This window comes from Gossypium raimondii, chromosome 11 (genome assembly GCF_025698545.1).
Source record: "Gossypium raimondii isolate GPD5lz chromosome 11, ASM2569854v1, whole genome shotgun sequence".
NCBI classification, from domain to species: Eukaryota; Viridiplantae; Streptophyta; class Magnoliopsida; order Malvales; family Malvaceae; genus Gossypium; species Gossypium raimondii.
This window is the reverse complement of record NC_068575.1, coordinates 16,362,234-16,373,831: the sequence shown is the minus strand read 5'-3', so window position 1 is coordinate 16,373,831 and position 11,598 is coordinate 16,362,234. Positions and strand designations below refer to the sequence as shown.

Sequence of the window (11,598 nt, the reverse complement as noted above, 5' to 3'; positions counted from 1 at the left end):
TAGAAAAAACCACTAACAAAATCACTAGTTTCTACTTCTCTGTTGTTTCATCGATGAAGTTATTAACTAATATTATAATAGTCAACTAGTTATCTAGGGAAAAAAATTAATAGATATCCTAAATCGACACCAACCAGCAGGTTACTTAATTACAGTCTTTTAAGGGGTTTATTAAACATGGAGAGTTAATTGGTAGTATATCATCTATTAAGTATTTTGCGAAGCATTTAACATCTCATGACACAAAATACTATTACAGTAACAACATTTCTAGTCATTTTGAGCCTGATTTTAAGGTTTTAGAACTAACGTATCGAGTATTCAGAGTTGTTCATGGACCGGGTTTGGGTTGGGTCTTAATAAAATTTTAGGTCTGGTTGATAAGTCCAGACTCGATCTGAAAAATAAGATTTAAATTTTGTCTAAGTTTAATACGGATAAAAATGCTAAAACCTAGACCTGGCCTGACTCATTAAAAATTTTATTTTATTTTTTTATAAAAAATTTAAAAATATAATTCATCAAAAACATTAAAATAAATATTAAAATAAATATTACCGAATAAATTGAAGATATGTGCAATTTAACAAGCAAATACCTCAAAAATAGTAGCTAAATTAACAATAAAAAAAGAGTTATACAATATCCAAACAATAATAACAAAATAGTAACAACATAATAATGAAATGGCAGCAAAGCAATGGCAAAACAACAGTTTTTTTTATGCAAATTCGTGTTGGGTTGGGTCGGGCTGGGCTCAAGTAAAAAACCTACTCGAGGCCCAACTCGTTTTTTAAATGAGCCTTATTTTTTTCGCCTAAGCTCATTTTTCGGACCTATATTTTTGTCAAAACCTTCTTCCTTTCCGAGGCGGCCTGGCCATGTACAAATATAGTGTTCATCCTCCATCATGGTGTTTTTTATTACACAGTTTTAAACTCTGTTTGGATAACTCTTTGTTAAGGTGACTATTTGCTATAGGATTTATCAAATCAAGGCTAAAATGTGTTTGCAGAATAATGAACTTTTCAATCTATACTTGGCCAAAATGATGTAATACTCTATACGTACAAGGATAGAGAAGTGGCATCAAGTTCTTGATATTGGGTGAGGTTGCTATTGAAACTGTAAAAAGAACAGGATGCAAATATACTAGCATAACTCTATCAGAGCAGTAATTGAACTATGCTCATGAGAGAGTGAATGAAGCTGGACTTGAAGTATCCATGTCTGAAAATGGCTTCTGTCTGCAACTAACTCTATTAATATTTGTTGTTTTCTGATCATATTTATTGTTTACTACATTTATCATAAATTATGCACACTAAATTTTTCTACCTAATTAGAAAGTCTGAAAAAAGGCATGTACTATTGAACCCACTGCAGACAGTGCAGTTCCTGTTAGTTAAGTCTGTTGAAGTTGGTTAGTAGTTAGTTCGTCTGTTATGAAGCAGTTAATTTTGTTGAAGTCAGTTTGGTTATATAAATAAGCAGGTTCTTGTGCTTAACAAAATATGTGAAGCTTTCAAGATTACTCAGTTTTCATCTAAATGTTCTAAGGTTTCTAAACTTTTGCATTGTTGTTAGTCTGCTTCCATTGATGAACTGATTCTTGGGATTCCATATGTACAACAATGTGTCTGTCAAGGTAGCAGACCATAAATTTTCTGTTTCTTTAATGCGAATATGATTTTTTCTGACAATTTTGAAGGTCTGAAAATGTTTCGTATATTAATATTTTTGACTTTTACCGGCACTTTAAAATGCTTTGAAAAGAATCTTATTTATAACGAGAATTAAAATTGTCGGAAAAATTTGTGGCAACTATATTGAAAATCAGCCCGCTGGAAGCATCGGCTTAGCCAGCGGTTCATGAACTACTGGTAAAATTAATATCGATAATTTTTTTATCTTTTATCCACGCTTGTAAATGTAAAAAAAAAAGTGATAATGCACTTAATGGATATATCTTTATTGTTTATTTTAATTAATTATGGATATGAAGTTTACTTAATTTGACACTTAGTCCATCAATTTTTATGTAGGTAATTATTGTTTAATGTGTTAGAAAATGAGTATATATACAACTTTTATGTAGGTACAATTATCGGTCAATTTATTTTTATTTCAATAGATCTTTATTTATTTTTATTCCAATACATCTTTTCTTACTTTTTCTTATTGTTGTTTAAATTTATAGATTAGTTTGATCTAATTTTAAGAAGATCTAATTTTTAGAATTGTGAGACTCAAAATCGTATCCCAAATCTTTCATTTCGATATTTGCTATTTCTCCCGATAAGGAGATAGCTATTGTCATCTCATAAAGTCATATTGACATCAAGTTAAAAAAGATCCATTGATTCACTATTGTGCGGCATACAGTTAGAAGAACCGATACGATCGATTGTTGTATTTGGTCTACCAAGGAACACATTAGCATGTCCAATTGAGTGATCGGTTGATTCAAGTCGTGCCCTTCTAGTTTGCAAGGCTACCGAAGAACTAAATTGTGAACGTGTGTTTCATGGCTGTTCGTTCAGTAAAAGTTAGTTGTTGGGTGTTCTCACAATTAATTTACACACGGAAGGATTGGTGGTCTGAGGCATTCTCCATCACTATAAGTGGCTTATCGATTAGAGGAGAAAATTCATTATTCAGGTTAAGTTTGAAACCGGAACGTAATCAAGCCTAAAGCTAGAGCGTGTCACATCAATTTATTTAGTTTTAATTTATTTTACTACAATTTCAATTTGTTTTTGTTATTTTTATTTTTAATTAGATTTGATCTCAACTTTTTATTTTCGTATAGGTTGACATATGTAATGGGCCCAACAGTTGTTTGACCGCACAACTTGGTTACAATTTTAGATGCCCGATCCATGTGGGATCGACCCTACTTTCTAAACTGCTATTTATATATTGTTTAGACGTAATAATTTTTATATATATATATATATATATATATTTCACACCTATAAAAATATAAGTTTTTAAAGTGATTTTTAAATAAGTTATACTTTCAATTATATAAAAATTTTACTTTAATGTTTTTAATGGTCATTTTGTATTTATATTATAATCCATCTCATCGTTACCGTTACTCTTGTGTATAAACACATATCTTATCACTGATTTTAATCTTATTACGTTAATGATAGCAAGATAAATTCATATTTTTAATATATTTATTTTTGGCTAATTATCAGATAAAATGCTATTAAATTTGAGTTTTTCTTATCAGGAATGAAGTTGGTGTGCTGAATTCAAACCCTTACAAAGAGGGGCTAAATTGGAACAAAAAGCAAAGAGGAGGGCTTGATTGAAAGACTGAAGATTCAAAGATGACTGGATAAAGATTGAAGGATTGAAGATTTTTTTTTAAAGTGGTTGGATAAAGATTAGAGAATTTTTTATATTGTTAAAATTCTGTAATTAGTTTGAATTTAATCTCTAGTTTAAATTTGATTTTTAAAATTTTGATTTATTTAGTGCTAATGTTTAGAAAAAATCTAGCTAAATTTTAGAACTAGAAGTGTATACAAATACTTAGTGGCTAAAGCCAATTAAACACACACTTGGCTTTTGGCATTTAATAAAATTCTTTCTTTTTTCCTTCCTGCTCCATTCTGTCGTTTCAATTCTCTTTCTTTTTCTTTCAATGTTTTTGGCTTATTTGCCTTTCAAGCCCCCTCCCCTTCCCACTTTCCACAAATCCATTTAAATCATTTCTATACACCTTCAAGCATGATTCTTTTCATGATTAATTAAATCCTTTTTAGCCTTAGCCCGATTATTGTTTTGACAAAGTAATCGTGAGATATGAACCCACACTAAATACTTTGCAATTTGATATTCGCTATCTCTTCGATATGAGATAGTATAAATTCCACCTTTAAAGTTGATTCAATTTCAACTAAAAAAGGACGTGTTGGGTTGGAACCGTTTGGCATAAAGTTAGGAAGTTGAGTCGGCCGTGTTGTATTCAAAATCCTACGAACAAATTGGCTTATTCAATTGGAAAAAGCTAGTTGGATTTCGTCAAGGGAGATAGTGATCGAATTTAAACGACCCACACAGTTGAGGCTGTTAATTCAAGTTAGGATTTTTAAATCGCATGGCTGTTGAAGTCTTAAATTACGGGTACGTGCCACGTGATTGGAAATTCAACAAAGGTCAATTTGCAGATGATATCGAGATTGACTATGAAAGGAAGAGTTGGCGGTTTGAGGGATTGTAACACCGCTAACCCGTATTCATTACCGAAACAGGGTTACGAAGTATTATCAAAATTTACAGATCGAATAACAGACATTTCATATCATCTAGCATTCATATCAGAAACCAATCAAAATCAATCATATTGTCCCTTATAGGAGCCCTCGAGGCTCAAAATACACATTAGAAACAAATCGGGACTTAATCGGGTACTCAAAGAATTTTTCAGAAAACATCAAAATTTTTCTAAGGTGAAGGGGACATACGCCCCTTGTGGCCAGGCCATGTGGCTCACATGGTCAAGAGACACGCCCGTATCTTAGGCCGTGTAGGCATTCGAAATAAAGGCATACGACCGTTTCCCAGCCCATATCCAAACTTGTGAGCTCTCTAACTTGGGTCACATGGCCAAGCCAGACGCCCGTGTGCTAGGCCGTGTGAGTATACTGACTTAGGTCACACGGCCAAACCACACACCCGTGTGCTAGGCCATGTGAAAAAACTGAGCATACTGACTTATGCAAATTAAAAGATACAGGGGACACACGACTGTGTCACTTGGCCGTGTGTCACTTGGCCGTGTGTCACACACGACTGAGACACACGCCCGTGTCTCTACTCGTGTGGACGAAAATAGGTCATTTTTTAAGCCACATTTCTCACCCAAATTGTTACCAATCTAGCCCCAACAATTCACACATCTACAAACTATATCAAGACATTCAACACAAGCTAAAATCAAGTCTTAACATTCATTATCACCATAATCAACCAACTTGCTCTTAGACACCTCAAAGAGCAACTTACAAACATGTCAACCAAATATTCACACTTACCTATTTAATCCATCTACAAATCTACTAAAGTTCACCACAAATTAAATACATACAAACATATATCACTCACACCAACATCACAAATATGCCTCATTTTCAAACCAAAATATAAGTTGGTTATATAAACAAAATATAATTCATAACATTTACACAAGCTAAACTTTGATCAAATCCACACAAACCCTATACATGTCATATAAACCATATTAAACGTTTCATAAACTATCGGAATAAGCTGGATAGTGTGACTTGAGTGTTGATCCGATCATCCAACCTTCTAAAAAATCTACAAGGACATTAAACAACTCAAATAAGCTTAATGAAGCTTAGGAAGTTTGTCGGGGTAAATAAAAATCTTCCCGAACTAACTATAATAAATCACATAATAAAATCATTCACGATAATTCCCTGTCAATCACATCTTCAATCGATAAATATATCTGGTTATAAATTGATACAAAAATAAATAACATATCTTACAAAATTCGATAAATAAATCACCTTACCAAGACTTTCTCAAATTGAAGAACGACTTACGGATAAGAGTACATCGTTAACAGAAGCTCGTAAGCTGAACAGAAGCTTGTAAGAGCTAAACAGAAGCTCATAAGAGCTAAATAGAAGCTCGAAAGAGCTGAACAGAAACTCATAAGAGTTGAACAGAAGCTCGTAAGAGCTGAACAGAAACTAGTAAAAGTTAAATAGAAGCTCGTAAGAGCTAAACAGAAAGTAAAAAATGAGAGTTCGTAACAAATACTGAACCTTGTTTTACTTGGGTAATTTACCGTTATTTTCCTCCAATACCGTCATGCGCCAAATCACGAATGTACTCAAATCCCGCGTTCGATTTAATCTAAATATCCAATTCAATATTATAATTCCAATAATAATTCATTTCTAACAATAGAATAAATACATAATACCATTCATCAAATTTATAAAAATATAAAATTTTAACCGTACGAACTTACCTGGATTGAATTGTAATAATTATATAAGTTCAGGGACTATTCCTTTACTTTTCCACAGTATCTACAGATCTTGATCTAAAATATAAAATTACTCATTCATTAGCATATATTTCAGTTCCAATTCATTTCACGTTAATACCCTTCAAATTTTTGAATTTACACAATTACCCTAAACTTTTACAACTTTTGCGATTTAATCCCTTAACTAGTTAATCTATCAAATTAACTAATTTTTCTCAATTAATAATTTATCTAAATATTCTAGGCCATCATCCCTTAATAAATCAAAATTTTATTACCAAACCCTAATATTTTAACATTTTCACAATTTGATCCTAAAATTAATATTTAACAAAATCACTTTATAAAATCATCATACAAAAAATTAAAGCTCTAAATCCATGTTATTCATCAAAAAATATAATATTCATCAACGGTAACTTCCAAAATTTTTAATAAAATCAAAAACTATGGTAAGATTTAGTTGGACCTAATTGTAACAATCTCAAAAACATAAAAATTATAAGAAATGGGTAAGAATTGAACTCACATGAAGCAAAAATAGGTAAAACCAGCTTAAGGAGCTCTCCTATGGCTGTTTGGCTGAAAATTTGAAGAAGAAATGTCTAGAAATCCTTTAAACCCAATTTGTTTATTTTTAGTTTCACTTTATTTACCATTTTGCCAATAAATGACTTTATTTTATTTTAGTTCTCTTATGCCACCTCACCTTTTTATTTTAGGCATATTTACTCCTTAATTCCTCCCTTGTTTATTAATTAGGCCATTTAATCACTTATTTCTTATAATTAACAAGTTTTGCACCTTTTTCAATTTAGTTCTTTTTAATTAATTAACTATCGAAACGTTAAAATTTTCCAACGACACTTTAATACTACCTTAATGACACTCCGTAAATATTTATAAAATATTTACGACTCAATTTATAGAAACGAGTTATCGGTACCTCATTTTCTAAAACCACTTAACTTAAGGTTTTACCACTCGAACCTAATAATTCATTATAAAATATAAATTGCCAATTCAAAAATCTTTTTAAAACCACATTTGACTCGTAAATAATAAATAATAAAATTTACGAGCTTACTCATCAGATTTGGTGGCCTCGAACCACTGTTTTCGACACTACTGAAAATCAAGTTGTTATAACTCTCCCCCCTTAGGAAATTTCGTCCTCGAAATTTGTTACCTGAGAATAGATTCGGATATTGTAATCTCATTGATTCTTCTATTTCTCAGGTAGCTTCTTTCGAACCATGACGACGCCACAAGACTTTTACTAATGGTACTCATTTATTCCGCAATTCTTTAACTTCTCGGGTTAAAATTTTCACTGGTTCCTCTGAATACGTCAAATATGACTATAGTTCAATCTCACTATGAGAAATCACATGTAAAGGATCAGATCTATACCGTCTCAGCATCGATACGTGGAATACATTATGGATTTTCTCGAGTTTCGGGGGCAAAGCAAATTTATAAGCTACAAGGCCAATTCTTTTAACAATTTCATATAGTCTGATAAATTTCAGACTTAGCTTTCCTTTCCTGCTGAACTGTAACACTTTCTTCCACAGAGAGACTTTTAAAAATACCCGATCACCAACAACAAATTCTATATCCTTTCTTTTCAGATCCGTATACGATTTCTGATGATTAGAATCATCTTTCAAACTATCCCGAATAATTCGAACTTTATCCTTAGTCTCTCGTATCAAATTAACTCCTACTAGTTTGGATTCACTCAGTTCAGATCAATACAATAGTGTTTTAGACTTTCTCCCGTAAAGAGCTTCAAATGGTGTCATTTTTATACTGGATTGATAATATGCAAATTCAGCTAACGGTAAATACTTTTCCCAACTAGCTTCAAATTCGAGTATACAACATCTCAACATATCTTCCAAAATCTGAATCACTGGTTCTGATTGCTTGTCAGTTTGAGGATGAAATGCTATGCTGAAATTAAGTTTAGTGCCTAGAGCCTCTTGAAGTTTGCTCCAAAATCTCGGATCTTGATATGAAATAATAGATGTTGGAACTCCGTGTAACCTCACAATCTCATATATATATATATATAGTTTTGCTAATCTTTCCAATGTATAATCTATTCTAACTGGAATAAAATGTGCTAATTTAGTCAATCTATCAACAATCACCCAGATCGAATCTTTCTTTCTCAGAGTTACAAGCAAGCCAGATACAAAATCCATCATAACTCGCTCCCACTTCCATTCAAGAATCATAACAGGTTGTAATAAACCAGTTGGTACCTGATGTTCTGCTTTCACCTGCTGACAGATCAAACATTTAGCTATGAATTAACAAATTTCCCGTTTCATACCAGGCCACCAATACATCCGTTTCAAATCACAATACATCTTCGTACTACCCGGATGAATGGAGTACGTGCTACAATGAGCTTTAGAAAGAATATCATTTTTAAAACCCAAATTATTCGGAACACAAATTCTATCGCGGTAACGCAACATACCACTACCATCAACACTGTACTCTAAACTTAAATTATTCTAAACCATCTGTCGTTTCAACACCAGCTTCGAATTGTCATCTTACAATTCTTGAATTCGTCGCAGAAACAAAGGTTTAATTCTCAACTTTACTAATACAGAACCATCTTCATTAAGAGTTAAATGAGCATTCAACGCTCAAAGTGCAAACAATGACGACTTTTGACTAAGTGCATCTGCAACCACATTAGCCTTTCCCGGGTGGTAATCAATAACCAGATCGTAATCTTTCAGTAATTCTAACCACCGGATTTTTCTTAAATTCAATTTTTTCTGATTCATCAAATATTTTAAAATTTTGTGATCTATAAACACATAACATTTCTCGCCGTATAAATAATGTCTCCAAATCTTCAAAACGAATACAATCGCGACCAACTCAAGATCATGTGTAGGATAATCCTTTTCATACGGTTTTAATTGTCGAGAAGCATAAGCTACTACCTTTCTCAACTGCATCAATACACAACCCAAACCGTTGAGAAACGCATCACTATAAATAACATACGCTACTCCTGATTCAGGCTGAGTCAAGACTGGAGCTTTCGTCAACATTTTCTTCAGCTGATCAAAACTCTGTTGCACTCATCAGACCAAACAAACTCAACATTTTTCTGCAATAATTCGGTCATCGTCGAAGCAATAATCGAAAAGTTTCTGACAAAACGTCGGTAGTAACCTACTAAACCCAGAAAACTTCGCACTTCTGAGACATTTTTCAGAGTTTTCCAATTTATCACAGTAAAAACTTTACTCGGATAAACTCGAATCCCATCAGTTGATACTATATGACCCAAAAATCTAACCTCACGAATCTAGAATTCACATTTACTAAATTTTACGTACAATTGCTTTTCTCTCAAAGTCTATAGCATGATATTTAAATGTTGTGCATGCTCGGATTCTGTCTTGGAATAGATTAGTATATCATCAATAAACATAATAACGAACCTATCCAAATAAGGTTGAAAAGTTCGATTCATTAAATCCATAAAAGTAGCAGGGGCATTAGTCAAACCAAATGGCATTACCAAAAAATTATAATGATCATAACGAGTTTTGAAAACAGTCTTTGGCACATCACAGTCTTTAACCTTCAATTGATAATACCCGAATCTAAGATCTATCTTCAAAAACACTACGACACCTTTCAATTGATTAAACAAATCATCGATACGTGGCAAAGGATATTTATTTTTAATTGTGACTCTGTTCAACTGTTTGTAGTCTATACACAATTCTTTCTTTTTCACAAACAAAACAGGTGCACCCTAGGGAGACATGCTCAGTCTAATAAACCCTCGGTCTAATAACTCTTGCAACTGTGCTTTCAATTCTTTTAATTTAGGTGGTGCCATACAGTACAGTGATATTGATATTGAAGCAGTTCCAGGAATCAAATCAATCACAAACTCACTAACAACTGGTAACTAATCTAGCTTCAAGAAATACATTAACAAACTCACTAACAACTGGTTATTGATCTAGCTTCGATTCTGAATCTCAGATGTAAGGTGCTATCGATATCGATGTTGTATTGTAATCCAGACAATTCCTCTGAAAACACATCGGAATACTCACAAACCACTAGCACTGATTCAAGCTTCGATTCAGACACTTTAGTATCCAATACATATGCAAGGTAAGCATTGTAACCTTTTCTTACATATTTCTGTGCTGACATAGCTGATATTACAATAGGTAACCCGCTCAAACTATCTGATTCAATACAAAGCTTCTCACCGTTCTGACCTTTTAATATGATAAGCTTTCGTCTACAGTTTACAACAGCATCATGCAGAGTTAGCCAATTCATGCCCAAAATCACATTGAATTCATCAAACGATAATAACATCAAATCGACCGAAAAACTGTAACCCCGAGTCATCAAATGACAATTCTTGCAAACTTTATCAACTAGATCATACTGACCTAAGGGGTTCAATACTTCAACAGGTAAATTCTTACTAGACACTAAATTCGTACAAACATATGAATGGGTTGATCCAGGATCAATCAAAGCAGTTACATCAGTATTATAGAGAGAAAAAGTATTGATAATAACATCTGGCGCAGAAGCATCTTCACGTGCGTGAATAGCATAAGCTTTAGCTGGTGCTCGTGCCTTGGATCTCATAGTAAAGTCTTTCGTTACACCACGGCTACCACTCACATTTCCAGGATTATGAGGTGGTCTACCTCTTGCAATAATATTGATTGGCCTCGTGGTTTGAGCTTTCTCTTTCTCGGACTTCTCAAGGCAATCTCTAAGATAATGGTTGAAGGAACCACATCTGCAACATGCTCCACTTTTCATTTGACACGCGCCATAATGTGGTATATTACAGTGCTTGCACTCAGCTCTAGTATTTCTAACACTCTCCACACTCGCTACAGAGGTAGTCTAAGGTTTAGGACTGGAGTGTCTCGTATCTCTATCTCTATTAGGATGTCTTACAGACTCAGTAGAATGGTAGTGATGTTCTTTAGATTTCTTCGATATTGACTAATGTGACTTTCTTATCAATCTCTTTCTTAAATCTCTAGCTTCAAATTTAGCATGGTTTTTTTTATCTTTACTCAGCTCTTCGGCTTTATGTGCCCGATCAACTAGTACAATAAATTCTTTTAACTCAAGAATCCCAACTAATAGCTTTACATATTAATTTAATCCATCTTCAAATCATTTACACATTGCAGTCTCGGTCGGAATGCACTCTCAAGCATATTTACTTAAGCACACAAATTCTCGTTCAACTGACATACGACCCTGCTTGAGCTCTAGAAATTCTTAACGTTTTTGATCCAGAAACCTTTGACTAATATATTTCTTACAGAACTCAGATTGGAAGAATTCTCAAGTGATCCTCTCTCTCGGCACTGCAGAAGTCAATGTATTCCACCACTAGTAAGCTGAATCTTTTAGTAGAGATACAACGCACTTCACACATTCAGTCAGTGAATAGGATAACTCATCAAAAACGCTGATGGTATTCTCTAACCAGAATTCAACTCTCTCAG

At 33.2% G+C, this 11,598-nt stretch overlaps 1 protein-coding gene across 1 annotated transcript; it reads right to left on the bottom strand.

Annotated features, from left to right (window-relative positions):
• Positions 1-10,080: 10,080 nt before the first annotated feature.
• On the bottom strand, positions 10,081-10,894 carry LOC105801194 (uncharacterized). Its single transcript, XM_012632528.1, has 2 exons — positions 10,244-10,894; positions 10,081-10,134 (listed from the first exon to the last, which is right to left on the bottom strand). Exons 1-2 carry the CDS (start codon positions 10,892-10,894, stop codon positions 10,081-10,083), a joined length of 705 nt encoding a protein of 234 aa, XP_012487982.1.
• Positions 10,895-11,598: the final 704 nt, after the last annotated feature.